At 40.8% G+C, this 17,770-nt stretch overlaps 1 protein-coding gene across 5 annotated transcripts in view; it reads right to left on the reverse strand.

The window, feature by feature from the left end:
* Positions 1 to 17,770, reverse strand: part of GFPT1 (glutamine--fructose-6-phosphate transaminase 1) — a 64,371-nt gene that overhangs the window by 37,860 nt on the left and 8,741 nt on the right. For 3 of the 5 annotated variants that reach the window (XM_003908759.4, XM_009184353.2, XM_009184354.3), the window contains 3 exons: positions 12,419 to 12,526; positions 8,472 to 8,579; positions 2,121 to 2,246 (listed from right to left, as the gene is read on the reverse strand). In XM_003908759.4, coding sequence (XP_003908808.1) covers positions 2,121 to 2,246; positions 8,472 to 8,579; positions 12,419 to 12,526 — 342 coding nt within the window. Of the gene's footprint in view, positions 1 to 2,120; positions 2,247 to 8,471; positions 8,580 to 12,418; positions 12,527 to 13,812; positions 14,736 to 17,770 lie in introns of those variants that run through there. The other 2 variants (XM_009184351.3, XM_009184352.3) reach the window with 1 other exon arrangement.

Below are 17,770 nucleotides of genomic sequence, written 5' to 3' on the forward strand. Positions count from 1 at the left end.
AAAGCCCTTGTCAGTGTCAAAAGTCTAAATTATTGCTACCATTATGATCATATTCAGTAGTAATTATTGAAGCACAAGAAGCCTAAATAGGCAGCTTCTGAATTAAATTAAATATCAGAAAGGGCTGGGTGCAGTGTCTCATGCCTGTAATCTCAGCCCTTTGGGAGGCTGAGGTGGGATGATTACTTGAGTCAAGGAATTTGTAATCAGCCTGGGCAACAAAGCAAGACCCCTATCTCTACAAAAATAAAATAAATTAGTTGGGTGTGGTGGTGCAAGCCAGTGATCCTAGCTACTCAGGAGGCTGAGGCAGGAAGATCACTTGTGCCCAAGAATTTGAGGTTACAGTGAACTATGATCCCACCACTGTACCCAGCCTGGGTGGAAGAGTGAGACCCTGTCTCTAAAATAAAAGGAAAAAAATGGGGAGGGATAAATACACACACATACACTTTTGTATGTATTCTGTATGTATTTCCTTATTTTTAAATGAAAGAACAGACTCAGTAATTGGTGAATGTTATCTACACAGGGAATAAGAGGAAACAGAAGAGTCTAGACTTGTTTTGTTAAGACAGTCTCACCCTGTTGCCCAGGCTGAAGGGCAATGGCGGCAATGGCGCAATCACGGCTCACTGCAGCCTCAACCCCCAGGTTCAGGTGATCCTCCTGCCTCAGTCTCCCGAGTAGCTTGGACTACAGGTGCATGCCACCATCAAGCTAATTTTTGTATTTTCTGTAGGCACGGGGTTTCACTATGTCGCTCATGCTGGTCTCAAACTCCCGGGCTCAAGCAATCCCTCCATCTCAGCCTCTCAAAGTGCTGGGTAGACTTCTTTTAATATGTCTTGTTTTAAAGATGTGACTTCAGAATTATGTAAATATTTTAAATAATCATAAATAACATCTATTTTTAAATAATACCAATCCTTAAAAATAAAAAACAGGCCGGGTACGGTGGCTCACGCCTGTAATCCCAGCACTTTAGGAGACTGAGGTGGGCTGATCACAAGGTCAGGAGATTGAGACCATCCTGGCTAACACAGTGAAACCCCATCTCTACTAAAAATACAAAAAATTACCCGGGTGTGGTGACACATGCCTGTAATCCCAGCACTTTAGGAGGCTGAGGTGGGCAGATCATAAGGTCAGGAGATCAAGACCATCCTGGCTGACACAGTGAAACCCCGTCTCTACTAAAAATATAAAAAATTACCCTGGCATGGTGGCACACGCCGGTAGTCCCAGCTACTTGGGAGGCTGAGTCAGGAGAATTGCTTGAGCTCGGGAGGTGGAGGTTGCAGTAAGCCAATATCACACTACTGCACTCCAGCCTGGGCGACAAAGCAAGACTCAGTCTCAAAAAATAATAATAATTTGTAAAAAATTTTTTTAAAAGCATATTAAAGTAACATGTATCCAGCCAGTAGCACAACTGCATGGAGAAAGACTATTCCAAGTAACTCTAAAACACAGTAATTTGGTTATACATTTCTAGAGAGATATGCCCTAAGGACAAAACCGGTAACAAAAGTTCTCAGCCAGGAGCAGTGGCTCACGCCTGTAATCCCAGCACTTTGGGAGGCCAAGACAGGAGGATCACTTGAGATCAGGAGTTCAAGACCAGCCTGGCCAACACAGTGAAACTCCGTCTCTACTAAATATACAAAAATTAGCCAGGCATTGTGGACAGAAAGGGTCTCATTCTGTTGTCCAGGTTGGAGGGCAATGGCGTGATGTACAACCACGGCTCACTGCAGCCTCTACCTCCTGGGCTTAAACAATCCTCCCACCTCAGTCTCCCAAGTAGCTGGGACTACAGGCATGCACCACCATGCCTAACTTATTTTTTTATTTTTTGTAGAGACGGGGTCTCACTATGTTGCGAGGGCTGATTGTGAACTCCTGGACTCAAGCAATCCTCCCAACTCAGGCTCCCAAAGTGCTGGGATTACAGGCATGAGCCAGTACTCTCAGTTCTGTATACTCTCTACGACTTCTGAATGATTGAAATTTTCCAAATGAAAAATAATTAAAATAATGAAAATCTAAGAGCCTTCTTTCTGCCCCCATTATTAGGCTTCCACAGTCATTCCAAAGCACGAAAAATCTTTCCATACCATTATTTTTATCAGAGCGCTGGGGGTGGCTATTGACAGGATTGGGTTCTCCATGTGTTGCCCAACGGGTATGAGCTATTCCAAGGTGTACATCAAATTCTATATCCAAATCCATATCTTGTTGCTCTGAAGAATATGAAAAGAAAAATTTCAGTATTAAATCATGCTGCAGAGATAATGCTATAAGCTATATTTAAATATAATTATTACAATGCTGCTCTCTTGAAATAGACAATCACTGAAACTAAAGATCAGGCATATTCAAAATAGTGATTAAAAGACTTAGCAGGCCGAGTGTAGTGGCTCACACCTGTAATCCCAGCACTGTGGGAGGCCAAGGCAGGCGGATCACCTAAGGTCAGGAGTTCAAGACCAGCCTGACCAACATGGGAAAACCCCATCTCTACTAAAAATACAAATATTGGCCAGGCGTGGCAGCACACGCCTGTAGTTCTGGCTACTCCGGAGGCAGAGGCAGGATAATCACTTGAACCCAGGAGGCGGAGGTTGTAGTGAGCTGAGATCACACCACTGCACTCCAGCCTGGGTGACAGAGCAAGACTCCATCTCAAAAAAAAAAAAAAGGACTTAGGAATGCATTGCAGGTCTGTATCAAGACATTTCATGTACCCAGTAAATATATACACCTACTATATACCCACAAACATTAAAATTAAAGATAAATAAAGACTTAGGAGTTTATGCAACTGAAATACTGAAGGCAAATGGTTTCAATAACAACCAAAAAACTAATACAGAATTAAAGCAAACACAACAAAATTTTAGTAACGGATAAAGTTAGGTGAAGTATATATAGGTAATAATGTACTATTCTTTCAAGCTTCCTGGAGATATGAATACTCAAGAGTTAAGGACAAAACCAATTAATGTAAATTTTTAAATCTATATTTAATTCTTGCCTTAAAAAATCATTATCAATTTAATTAAATATGTATGTAAAAATAAATTCATCTTCCCAATGACACACAACCTTATGACTGCAATTTCTTTGGTCTCTGGTGAGAGTACACACATCTCACAATATAAACTGCAATTATGGAGTGCCACCAAAATCAAATAGGTATTTGAGAACAGAGCAATGCTATGAAAGTATGGGGCTACTGGGAAATCAGCATAAGGCCAATGTTCCTTTATCTCGAAAAGTAGCTGATTCGGCTGGGTGCAGTGGCTCACACCTGTAATCCCAGCACTTCGAGAGGCTGAGGTGGGCGGGACACAAGGTCAGGAGTTCAAGACCAGCCTGACCAACATGGTGAAAACCCATCTCTACTAAAACTACAAAAATTAGCCAGGTATGGTGGTGCACACCTGTAATCCCAGCTACTCAGGACGCTGAGGCAGGAGAATCACTTGAACCCAGGAGGTGCAGGTTACAGTGAGCTGAGATCACACCACTGCACTCCAGCCTGGGTGACAGAGAGAGACTCCCTCTCAAAAAAGAAACAAAAAAAGTAACTGATTCTTAATTTATTTTTCATATAAGCTATCTTTTCTTGGAGCGTCTTAAAAAAAAAAAATGGACAGCTCCAGTTATTAACTAGTAATGCTCTTAATTTCCTAAATAAAAAATTCATTTGGCTAAGAACCCAGATAACAAAGTTGATCAGAATTAGGTCTAAATTAAGAGCCAACTGGCTGGGCACCATGGCTCATGCCTGTAATCCCAGCACTTTGGGAGGCCAAGGCGGGTGGATTACCTGAAGTCAGGAGTTCAAGACCAGCCTGGCCAACATGGTGAAACCCTGTCTCTACTAAAAAAATTAGCTGGGCATGGTAGCGCACGCCTGTAATCCCAACTACTCAGCAGGCAGGATAATCAACTGAACCCAGGAAGGGTAAGGTGCAGTGAGCCAAGACTGTGCCACCGCCCTCCAGCTTGGGCAAAAGAGCAAGACTCCGTCTCAAAAATAAATAAATAAATAAATAAATAATAAAACCACAATGCTATATTCTGTAGTACTATTACATTTAGGATATGTTGTCAACCTAGCTTCCACTAGAATTTGAGTTCTACAAAAACAGTCTACCTTATTATTTTTGAATCCTAAGCACTAAAAGGTATACATGGCAGATACACTTTTGTTGGATGGCTCAATCAATCAAAGAATAAAATCACGCATCTATTCTTTCCTGGCTTAACTGTGCTCTGAATAATTAAGGCAACCTGATAAATGACCTCAAGAAAAGTACAGGATTACTACTTACCATTATTCAACAGGCTAATGCAAGAAATGAAAACATTTTTTTAACTACTTTATATATATATATATATATATATATATATATATATTTTTTTTTTTTTTTTTAAACAGAGTTTCGCTCTTGTTGCCCAAGCTGGAGTGAGTGCAATGGCGCAATCTTGGCTCACTGCAACCTCCGCCTCCCGAGTTCAAGCAATTCTCTTGCCTCAGTCTCCTGAGAAGCTGGGATTACAGGTGTGCACCACCACGCCTGGCTAATTTTTCTTATTTTTAGTACAGGCAGGGTTTCACCATGTTGGCCAGGCTGGTCTTGAACTCCTGACCTCAGGTGATCTGCCTACCTCGACCTCCCAAAGTGCTGGGATTACAGGTGTGAGCCACTGCACCGGGCCTGTTTGACTACTTTTTAAAGCTAACTATAATTAAAGTAGTATCCCCCTGCACATGCTGGCAAGCAATACTGGAGAAAGTCACAAGATTCTGTATATTGAATCCATTTCAAATTCATGGTAATTACCACACCTTTACTTCACTGTTGCCGTAGGGACATTACCGAATGTCTAGTAAGAAAAAACTTATCGCTATGACAATAAGCACATTTCCCCCAATAAATATTTCATGTCATATAAATTCATCATGACTTTGAATCCTTGACTCCTCCTTATTGTCTGTTACCTGTTTTAAAGCCCTTTGCTGAATCTTAAGTCTAGATAACCCCCACACTCAGTTTCTCTTCTCCCATCCACTGCCAAGCAATACTGAATAAAGTCAGAAAATTCTGTAAATTAAGACCCTTTCAAATTCATGGTAATCAGCATACCTATTTCACTGTTGCTAGTTAGGAAACATGTATCCAAGTTCCTTATTCATTAAACTGATAGCTCAATCCAGCTCCCCTACAGTTCATCATATCTTTTCTATTCTCTGTAAAGCTCAATCCTACCTGCAGTCCCTCAATTTCCACTTTACTCAGCTTTTGTCCTCTCACCTGGTAATTATCTGCTTTAAGTTTGTCTTTTACCTTTGATTCCTAAAGTACACTCTTTCCTTTAAAGGCCAACTGCTTGCCTGTGCCTTGATCTTCTTGGGCCGTACTGCTTCAATAATTTCCTCATTTGCATCTTCCATCTTAACCTACCTCTACTTCCATGGCTGCTTGCCTTCTGCCTGCTTTTTCTCAGATGTCATCTTCCCTTTTTAAAAAAAATACTTAAAACATATTTAAATTTGCTGGGAATAATGAACACCCAACTACCCATACTCAGAGTTAACGAAACATCTACTCATTTGTGCTTTACATATTTTTTAGGATCTAAAATGTAAAAAATCAATGTGGTATATGGAAACTCTAAATAAATAAATGTTAAAAAAATGCAATTGATACCTCCTTTATATCCCCATCCCATTCATTTCCTCCTCAGAGGATTCTCAAGTTGACAGTCTTACTATACATGACTTTTAAACTACGATTATGTTAACATGAGACCATAAATGATAGTATCATTCTGTGTTTTCAAATGTCCTATACTTTACATACCAGGAATTATCCATGTTCCCATATGCAGAACCAGATTCAGTGCACTCCTTTCAAAAGCTACATATGGTCATTCACTATCATATACAACTTATTTTTTGTTGTTTTTGTTGTTGTTCTTTTGTGGAGATGGAGTCTCACTCTGTTGTCCAGGCTGGCATGCAGCAGCCTGATCTCAGCTCAATGCAAGATCCGCCTCCTGGATTCAAGTGATTCTACTGCCTCAGCCTCCCCGACTAGCTGGAATTATGGGCACACGCTGCCACACCTGGCTAATTTTTGTATTTTAGTAGAGATGGGGTTTCACCATGTTGCCCAGGCTGGTCTCAAACTCCAGAGCTCAGGCAATCTGCCCACCTCGGCCTCCCAAAGAGCTAGGATTACAGGCATGAGCCACCACACCCGGCATACACAACTTATTATACCACCCCATTCCCTTATTTACAGACATTTAGGCTGTTTCCAAATTTTGTGACAATGAATCTTGTTGTCATGTCACCTTGTTCATTGTATTTCCTTCAAGTATATATCCAAGAGTGGAAGTGCTTAGTCTCAGGGTATAGGCATTTCCCCAGTAGATACTGCCAGATTGCTCTTTAAAGTGATTTACCAGTCACAAATTCACCAGTAATACCTGCAAGTTTCCATTTGTAGCTAATAAATTCAATCAATATTTATTTTGCATGCATTGTAGGGTAAGATTAGCTAGGGGGTTGGCCAGGCACAGTGGCTCAAGCCTGTAATTCTAGCACTTTGGGAGGCCAAAGAGGGTGGATCACCTGAGGTCAGGAGTTCACGACCAGCCTGGCCAACATGGCAAAACCCCGTCTCTACTAAAAATACAAAAATTAGCCAGATGTGGTGGCACACGCCTGTAATCCCAGCTACCTGGGAGGCTGAGGCAGGAGAATTGCTTGAACCAGGAAGCAGAGGTTGCAGTAAGCCGAGATTGTGTCACTACACTCCAGCCTGGGCAAGAGACCAAGAGTGCATCTTTAAAAAAAAAAAAAAAAATTAGCTAGGAGTAAAGCAGACACCCAAATAATTACGCTTCAAAAACAAACCAGTTGGCCAGGCACAGTGGCTAATGCCTGTAATCCCAGTACTTTGGGAGGCCGAGGTGGGTGGATCACTTGCAGTCAGGAGTTCAAAACTAGCCTGGCCAATATAGTGAAACCCCATCTCTACCAAAAATACAAAAATTAGCCAGGCATGGTGGCACATGTCTATAATCCCAGCTACTCGGGAGGCTGAAACAGAAGAATTGCTTGAACCTGGGAGGCAGAGGTTGCAGTGAGCCAAGACTGTGCCATTGCACTCCAGCCTGGGCATTGCAGCAAGACTCCATCTGGGGGGAAAAAAAAAACAGTTTACTGCAAAGAGGCATGTTTCAATATGTTGACATTGAATAATGGTGATTCTGTTCACAATCTGCCTTTATAACCTCCCATATTTGTCTACCAATACTTTAAATAAAAAGGACTACTATCATTCAAACCTGCCATTACTATTCTTATCTTTCTATGCTATTCTACTCAGAAAGTCCTCCCTTCACATCTTCACTGACCAAATATAATAAGCACCCATTCCCTATGTAATCCCAGTCTCGTCAACTTGTGGCAACTCTCCCCTGAATCTCACAGCAATGTCTGTTCTCTCCTACAGAACCCACTGCATCAGCCTGGTATACAGGATGCAGAACACACAGTAGATATTTATACTATTGTTTTTGAAGTGTAGTTATTTGGGTGTCTGCTTTACCCCCAGCTAATCTTACACTACAATGCAGGCAAAATAAGTATTGATTTAATCCGTTAAACAAGTACTATAAAGCTAAACGTATGGCTTATGTCGGAAAAAACAAAATCCATCATTTTCCTCTACCTGTACTCTTCCACAATGATGATGATGGCATTCATATGAGTAGGTACATAAAATACTTGCTGTTTCCTGGGTTTTGTGTAGAATTTTAGAAGTATTTTTTCAATCAATCTACTTCAAAGTTTGTTTTGTTTTCAAGTTTCTTGTGAAAAAATAAAATGTGTAAGCATAATGTTGTGACCTAAATACTGAGAAGTAAATCCTCTTTGATGGGGCATATATCTCTGACAATCCCTGTGCCAGAGAAGAAAACTATGAGGGAAAACATGATACTTACCAGATTCTATTAGACTTACTCAAAGATGCAACGTCAAAATTGACTACATCCAAGCTAGGCATTTAATTCAAAGTGAAGACAATTAGCAAGTGAAGACACGAGTATAAGGGCATCACTAAAAATACCTTTTGTCCTATGGAAAGCTCTTCCTCAGGAATGGTGGCTCTGAAGATACTTATTATTCAGAGCTTGCGCTGAAGGTATATACCTAACTAATTTCCTTCCCTAGTTGCAATGATTATTTTTCAGGCTCAGGCACATTTTAAAACTAGTCCAGACAGTAACAAAACTACTTTTCTTTCCTCTCTTCAATGTTACAGACCATTATCATTAAAATGGGTCCCAAAATATGGGGGGAGGGAGTAACTTGGTGGAGAATGGGGAGGCGAAAAGGAAGAGAAGGGGAAGGGGGACAAAAATCAATTTAAATACATTACTGTGAACTTCTTCATCCAGTGCCTTAACTTTTCCTTTCTTCTTAATAAGCTGGATTTTGCAGGCATTGGCTTCCCAATCTTTGTCATTGCCTCCATCAAATCCCACACCTAAACCATCATGAGGTAAAAAAGCAAGATTTAGAAACAGACTACTGATAAAATTATTAATGTGAGGCAAAATTTTTAATTAAAAAATATATTCTCATCTAATTAATTCACTTATTTATCAATTCAACATCTACTGAAAACCTGTTGTGTATCAAGAACCAGGATAGTTGCTAGACACAAGAACAAAAATAACTCCATTCCCGTCCTCAAATTTCTAAGTCTATCGAGAAGATAGATAAGGAAAAAATAATTCAGCATAATTATGAATTACAGTAAAAATACTATAGGTGCCGGGCGCGGTGGCTCAAGCCTGTAATCCCAGCACTTTGGGAGGCCGAGACGGGCGGATCACGAGGTCAGGAGATCGAGACCATCCTGGCTAACACGGTGAAACCCCGTCTCTATTAAGAAATACAAAAAACTAGCCGGGCGAGGTGGCGGGCGCCTGTAGTCCCAGCTACTCGGGAGGCTGAGGCCGGAGAGTGGCGTGAACCCGGGAGGCGGAGCTTGCAGTGAGCTGAGATCCGGCCACTGCAGTCCAGCCTGGGTGACAGAGCGAGACTCCGTCTCAAAAAAAAAAAAAAAAAAATACTATAGGTTACAGCTGGGATACAATGGAGAAATGCAAAAGATGGGCACCCACCTCAGAAGGTAGCTAAGGAAGGAAGGTCATAGAACACATCTCTTAAGAGTCTCCTTAAGTTGCTAATGAACTTGAAAAAGCTACCCTGAAGATACTGGCAAAACACTGTCCTTTAAGCAGAGAAGTGATTCGGCAAAAATGTTTAGCAAAGCCCTTCTAGAAACAGTGTAGAGAAAGAACTGGAGGGTGAGAAACAGAAGGAAGAAACCAGTTGTCAAAAGCTACAGCTACAGCAAAGCAAAAATGAAGAGGACCTGAACTAAACAGTGGTAATGCAGACAGAGACAAATGATATTGGGAAGTGGAACTGACTGAATGTAAGTGAGAAAGCAGAAGTCTGGAATACCTCAAAGAACTTGTAGAATGGCTCCAAGGACTTGTTGAATGATTCTCAATAAAAGGGACATAGAAAAACAGTGGGCATGCCTGTAATCCCAGCTGCTTGGGAGGCTAAGGCAGGAGAATGGCTTGAACCCGAGAGGTGGAGGTTGCAGTGAGCTGAGATCGCGCCATTGCACTCCAGCCTGGGCAACAGAGTGAGATTCATCTCAAAAACAAATAAAAAACAGAGTAGGAAGTAGGGTGAGGACGGCAGTGTATTGAGCTTATTTTTCTTTTTTCTTTTTTTTTTTTTTTGAGACAGAGTCTTGCTCTGTTACCCAGGATGGAGGGCAGTGGCGCAATCTCGGCTCCCTGCAACCTCCGCCTCCCAGGTTCAAGCAATTCTCCTGCCTCACCCTCCCAGGTAACTGGGATTATAGGTACATGCCACAATGCGTGGCTAATTTTTGTTTGTTTGTTTTTTAGTAGAGACAGGGTTTCACCATGTTGGTTAGGCTGGTCTTGAACTCTTTACCTCAAGTGATCCATCCACCTCAGCCTCCCAAAATGTTGGGATTACAGGCATGAGTCACCACGCCCGGCCTCAGTGCAATTTTTGAACATGTAAAGTTTAAAATATCATGGTCTATCTAGCAAAAAACTTCCAGGAGGCCTAGAATACAGCTTGGGAGATACATCTAGATTAGAAGAAATATATCTGGATTAGAAGATACTCACACACAAAAAAATTAAAGTAAAAAATAAAAAGAAAACAAAGAAGTTACCAACATATATTAATAGAAGGTTGATGGGCCGGGCATGGTGGCTTACGCCTGTAATTCCAGCACTTTGGGAGGCTGAGGTGGGGGGATCAGGAGGTCAGGAGATTGAGATCATCCTGGCCAACATGGTGAAATCATCTCTACTAAAAATACAACAATTAGCTGGGAGTGGTGGCAGGCGCCTGTAATCCCAGCTACTCAGGAGGCAGGAGAATTGCTTGAACTCGGGAGGTGGAGGCTGCAGTGAGCCAAGATCACGCCACTGCACTCCAGCCTTGTGACAGAGTAAGACTTCATTTCAAAAAAAAAGAAGACTGATAAAAGTCAGAGCTCACCCATGAAGACACCAAGTAAGAGAAGTGGGCCTAGAAAAGAATCTTGGCTGGGTGCAGGGGCTCACGCCTATAATCCCAGCACTTTGGGAGGTCAAGGCGGGTGGATCTCCTAAGGTCAGGAGTTCAAGACCAGCCTAGGCAACATGGTGAAACCCCATCTCTACTAAAATTACAAAAATTAGCCAGGCGTGGTGGCGTGCACCTGTAATCCCAGCTACTGGAGAGACTGAGGCAGGAGAATCACTTGAATCTGGGAGGCAAAAGTTGCAACAGTGAGCCAAGATCGCACCATTGCACTCCAGCCTGGGTGACACAGCAAGACTCATCTCAAAAAGAATCTTGAAGAACATTAATATTCGAGCTGTAAGTAGAAGAAAGGAGCCTCCAAAGCAAACAGAAAAGAAGTAATCTTAGCATCTTAGGAAGAGAATAAGATGTGTTGTCAAAGAAGCTAAGGAAGGAGAGAATTTTAAAAACAAAGGAGTTGAGGAACTGACTTTGCATTACTAAGGAAAGTCAAGGAAGACAAATGCCCATTCCATGTGCCAATGTTAAGTGTACAAAAAAGAGTTAACATAGCAGGTGTGAAACTGCTATCCTTAGAAAGGCCTGTTTTCAAGGTTGGCCCTTCACTGGTATCTAGAAACTTCGTTTTTGGAAGGATTCCCACCACCCTAACCAAAAGTATCTCACTAAACAAACTGTGCAAACAATGCGATTTATGCTGAACATCTGCTCTTCTTTTGGGAGTCTAGAATTTTGGTACATGCTAGGCAGAGGGTGCCTATGTGACCAGCCCCCAATGAAAACCTGAGGCACTGATCCACTGGTGAGCAACTTGTGCCTAGCTTTCTCAAGACTTCACTTCATGCACCTTCTCCCTTAGCTGACTGTGCTTTGTATTCTTTTGCTATAATGAAACACAGCCATGATTACAACCAAATGCTGAGCCCTGTGAGTCCTCCTAGGGAATCATCCGATTTGAGGATGGTCTTAGGAACCTCTGACACAGTTGAGGGAAGGACCTAGGGTAGAATATAAAGTTACCATAAAGTTATGTTTACGTGTCACTTATTTAAGATAGAAGAGGCTGGAATCAGTGGTTTGCCTGTAATCCTAGCACTTTGAAAGGCCAAGGCAGGAGGATCACTTGAGGCCAGGAGCTTGAGACCAGCCCAGGCAACATAGTGAGACTCTCATCTCTATAAAAACTTCTTAAAAATTAGCTGGGCATGGTGGCGCACAGCTATAGTCCTAGCTACTTAGGAGGCTGGGGAGGGAGGATTGCCTGAGCCCAGAGTTCGAGACTGCAGTGAGCTATGACCGTACCACTACATTCCAGCTTGGGTGACAGAGTGAGACCCTACCTCAAAAATAAATAATAAAAATAAGAAAAAAGAATCTGAGGCAAGTTTATATGCCAAAATATGAAATCAATGGAGAAAAATTAAAGTTACATGAAAGAAAAAAGAATTTACAGAGTAAGACCTTCATGAATTTTGTTTTACCACAATAATGCCCCATATGATGTTTTTACAATAATATTCTTAATAGAAGATCATCATAAGCAATACTCCACATAAATGGTAACACTGTTGAGACTACATAAATAAATCCTTTAAATATGATTAAGAGACAAAAATTCTTCCAATTTACATTTACTCAAAACAGATTTTAATAGTCTAGTCACCTAATAATAATAATAATAATCTCTATTTAAATAATCATGCAAAATCCATAGTATTTTTTTAAAAGTACCAGCAGAATCATATCCTCTGTACTCCAGTCTCTGAAGGCCTTTGATTAGGGTCTCCAAGATTTCTCGTCTCGTTCGAGGGACATGGTAGTTTAAGTAAGCAAATATACCTGCAAATAAACAAATATTTAATGAAAAATTCTGATTTAAAAATCAAAATTAGCATAATTATGTCAAGTATATGAAAAAATGTGACGTTAGATTCTGTCTTTCAAACAACATTTCAAACCATTTAAAGGCAATGGAACTTTTTCAAGGAAGAATTTCTCGTAAGTATAAAAAACTAAAGTAAACATGTCAAAATACATGTTTATAATTTTTTCAAAGAAGCTTATAAAGCTGGCTCCTTATTGTCCATGACTGCCATTTTTGTCAAGTGAAATTTAATTTTTTTAAAAACCAATTAACAAATTTATAGTTTATGTCCTATACACAGAGCATTTCGTTTCAAGAAAAAAATTTCTGAAGTAATTTAAGCAACATATAGGCCCTAAAATCTATACCAATGAGATTAATTTCGCTTACTTCCAATAATCATGCTATCAGTGACATTTAAGAATAAACGATGCAGCTGGGAGCGGTGGCTCACGCCTGTAATCCCAGCACTTTGGGAGGCCGCAGCGGGCGGATCATGAGGTCAGGAGATCGAGACCATCCTGGCCAACATGGTGAAACCCCGTCTCTACTAAAAAAATACAAAAAAATTAGCCAGGCGTGGTGGCGGGTGCCTGTAGTCCCAGCTACTCGGGAGGCTGAGGCAGGAGAATGGCAAGAACCTGGGAGGCGGAGCTTGCAGTGAGCCGAGATCGTGCCACTGCACTCCAGCCTGGGCAACAGAGCGAGACTCCGTCTCAAAAAAAAAAAAATAAATAAATAAATGATGTGAAAAATACTCACCCCTTAAATAATTATGTAAAATAGTAAAAACTGACCAAATATATAACTATCTTAAAAGAAAACTGCTTGAATTACTTGTTTATCATATTAGCAAATGATAACCAGGTTAACAACTCCAGAAAATTCACAGAAAAAGAGCAATCACGTGGAAAAACAAAACTAGAAATAAAAGGAGTAATACAATGTGAACTGAACCAGATAAGCAAAGAAGTAACAGAACACAGGTAAGGGAAATCCACATTTTAGGAATGGCAGCATGGGCATTATCTGAGGTTTTCTTTCCATGGTTGTGCTTTGGCCAGAGTGGACACAGCTTTAATATATCAAAACTGAAGACTAAAATATTTTAAAATACAAGTTCAAGCTGCTTATTTTAAAACTTCCCTTTTTCTTAACTACATTTCACTGTAATTCTGATTCATAAGATGTTTAAATTAATTCTGTGAGACAGAACTCCCAAATAACTAGTCTTCATTTCCACCTGAAAAGAGATACTTACTTCTATACAGTGTGATTCTACTGAAACATTTCAGCATACAAAAATAGCACATTGTTGATACCCAACAGGAAAGCCGTAACATATATGCTGATCACCATGATCAATACAGTGCAATTTTCTCAAATAAACTATTATGCCCTAAAAAAAAGAAACTCACACATTAAAATCCAAAATAACCTGAAACAACGGTTTCAACTCTCCCCAAAGAAGTAGTTCCAGGCCAAAGACTTAAAGAAATCCTGTATTTCATTCAGATTAAAAAAAAAAAAATACACACAAACCTTACATTTATATTTTTTAAGCTTTCCTGTAACGTACAGTCATCTTACTTTCATAGCACGACCACCCTGTAGGGGTGTGTAGAACATCTATCTTACCTAATTCAAAAATAGAAAATGAGTTAACTGATATCCCAGAGATACCCACAAATAGCATTCCCAACCTCAAAGCACAGCAATTAAGATAAGGATAAACAACATGCTGCTTAAGGGTATTTCTAAAGAAAGAGTGGTAGCGGTACAGCCATGTACAGCTTCAAACTTTCAATGGCTACTCATGATATAAACACAAGAGGACAGTAGAAGAGTCTCAAGACCAACTCCACCCATTCAATTCAGAAGAATGAGTCTCCAGTTTTTGTTGTTACTTCTGTTCCTTCATAAAGTATCTGTAATATGAATAAGCCAATTACCCATTTGTAAATCAAACTTTGCACTCTTCACCCATGGGTCACTGATCGTTGAGAAAGATTAAACACCTACAGATAACTATCAGTTAAGTATTTTAACCAGGCCATTAAAAGACAATACACAGAACACAAATCTTTTCTAAAACAATACTTTAATACAAATGTGGGACGGGTGCAGTGGCTCACACCTGTAATCCCAACTTTGGGAAGCTAAGGTAGGCGCATCACCTGAGGCCAGGAAATCAAGGCCAACCTGGCCAACATGGCGAAACCCATCATCACTACTGAAAATACAAAAATTGGCTGGGCACGGTGGCATGCGCCTGTACTCCCAGCTACTTGGGAGGCTGAGATGGGGAGAATCGCTTGAATCCAGGAGGCAGAGTTGTAGTGAGCCGAGATCGCGCTGCTGCAGTCCAGCCTGGAAGACAGAGTGAGACTCGTCTCAAAAAAAAAAAAAAAAAAAGTGTGTAAAAAACTGAATCTGAACTAGTCCCCACCACTGTGACTGCATCAGCCAGAGTCCTTTAAAGACAGATACAATCTAGCTGATTTGAAAACACAAGCCTGTCGAGGATTGTTTGCAGTCTGTCCAGAGCTGACAAATTCTAACAATGCAGTACATCCAGAAAAACTGACTCCTAAACTCTTTTTTAAGAAATCTAAGTCTGATGGTAACAGTAAAAATGTAAGCCAGATGGTAAAAATGAAAGTGTGACGGTAAATGATTTAAAGATTAAATATGTATATTAATTTGTTAAAACCATTTAAATGTTAACGATATAAAACTGTTTTTAAGACAATTTATAGACTCTACTTTTTTAAAAAGATTAATGCAGCAGGGCTGGGTGGCTCATGCCTGTAATCCCAGCACCTTGGGAGGCCAAGGCGGGTGGATCACACGAGGTCAAGAATTCAAGACCAGCCTGTACAACATGCTCAAACTCCATCTCTACAAAAATACCAAAATTAGCTGGGCATGATGGCAGGTGCCTGTAATCCCAGCTACTGAGGAGGCTGAAGCAGGAGAACTACTTGAACCTGGAAGGCAGAAGTTGCAGTGAGCTGAGATTGTGCCACTGCACTCTAGCCTGGGCAACAGAGCAAGACTCTGTCTCAAAAAAAAAAAACTTAAAGCAATATTAAATTCACTGTTTTTAATAATGTAACTCAACGACAGCATTCAACTTTGATAATATTTCTGACTTCAATCTCCTTGGTTTATAATGGCTCACTATATGAATCTTGAGAGCCTAAGAACATTTTGGCTGAGTGCTGTGGCTCACACCTGTAATCCCAACACTTTGGGAGGCCGAGGTAGGCGGATCACGAGGTCAGGAGTTCAAGACCAGCCTGACCAACATGGTGAAACCCTGTCTCTACTAAAAATACAAAAAAAAAAAAAAAAAAAAAGCCGGCTGTGGTGGCACACGCCTGTAGTCTCAGCTACTTGGGAGGCTGAGGCAGGAGAATAGCTTGAACCTGGGAGGTAGAGGTTGCAGTGCACCTAGACTGTGCCGTTGCACTCCAGCCTGAGCAAAAGAGCAAGACTCCATCTCAAAAAAAAAAAAAGTAATAGAGCTAGAAGAAGGAAGGGGATTAGCCTCAGACATACCTGATGAGGAAAATGGGAGCTAAGAAGTTAAACCTGTCAGTTTCATAGCCCTGTCCCTTGATAGCACTGCTAGCCCAAGGCATTCCACCTGCAGGGCTACTGGGTTAACTATAATCTTGGGGTGCCGAAGACAATATTGGCAGCAATTCATCAGGCACGCAGGGCATGTTCACAAGGGAGGCATTCACAACTCACAATGATGCTTGTTAGAGCAGAAATCATTAGTTTGACCTCTATTTTCAGGTCTTTGACTTGTCTTATCAAAACTCCCAATAAACAGCTCTTGTTTTTTTTTTTCTGAAACAGAGTCTCGCTCTGTCGCCAAGGCTGGCACCATCTCGGCTCACGGCAACCTCCGTCTCCCAGGTTCTAGCAATTCTCCTGCCTCAGCCTCCCAAGTAGCTGGGATTACATAGGCCGCCACCATGCCCGGCTAATTTTTTGTATTTTTAGTAGAGATGGGGTTTCGCCATGTTGGCTAGGCTGGTGTCAAACTCCTGACCTCAGGGGATCCACCTGCCTCAGCCTCCCAAAGTGCTAGGATTACAGGCGTGAGCTACTGCACCCAGCCTAACCTCCCAATAAACAGTTCTTAAGTAAGGTAATGGCAAAAGCCTAAAATCAACTTTCCACCACTCTTCGGTAATTGCTCTAAGAGCACACACAGTAGCTGTGTAAGCATAGATATATACAGCATAGGAGCTGCATAAGCACCCCCAAATCAGCATGTACTTCACTAGTGTAAGCTTTCTTACTAATGGAATATACTTGGAATAAAATAACTCCCTAACTGAAGGAGATGCTTGAACCTACAGACATCATTCTCAGAAAATGGCAACTTAAATTCAATGACAAAAAAGCATTTATGAGTACCTTGCTAACAAAATTTCAGAAGCAATCCGGATCACAGACTAGACACACCTGGTTGAAAGCAATGTAGCTGCAAATAAAGACTGTTAAACCTTATTGAAAAGAAAACTAAACACAACTGACTAGTCAAATTATTGAAATTCCTATGCCTGGTTGCATTTATGTCCTTATGAATAGGAAATTTTATTTTTATATATTTTATCATTTGACAGCTTCAATATTTTGGGACCCTAAACATGGTAACTTATCAGTGATAAGCGTTCAAATTCATTCTCTAAACTTAAAACTTCTGAATCCTAAATTCACCTATAATGTCACTTAAATTCTAAATTTGTTTTATTGTTCTTATAATGCTAGTCACAAATTAATTCATCATCATCATTAAAGATTCAAACTAGGCCAGGAGCGGTGGCTCACGCCTGTAATCCCAACACTTTGGGAAGAGAGGCAGGAGGATTACTTGAGCTCAGGAGTTCGAAACCAGCCAGGGCAACATAGCAAGACCCAGTCTCTATCGAAATTTGAAATAATAAATAAAGATTAAAACTATACAGATGCTACAGAATTAATTGTAAAAATCTCTCCTTTCTGTCTCCACACAGGTTCCATCCCCTTTCTCGGAGATAGCTACTGTTAATTCCATACACACAGTTCCAGTCCTTCAGCTATAAATTTTTCTACAGGCTGGGTACAGTAGCAGACACCTGTAATCCCAGCACTTTCAGAGGCCAAGGCGGGAGGATCGCTTGAGGGCAGGAGTTTGAGATCAGCCTGGGCAATACAGG

The sequence above is a fragment of the Papio anubis genome, chromosome 14 (genome assembly GCF_008728515.1).
Source record: "Papio anubis isolate 15944 chromosome 14, Panubis1.0, whole genome shotgun sequence".
NCBI classification, from domain to species: Eukaryota; Metazoa; Chordata; class Mammalia; order Primates; family Cercopithecidae; genus Papio; species Papio anubis.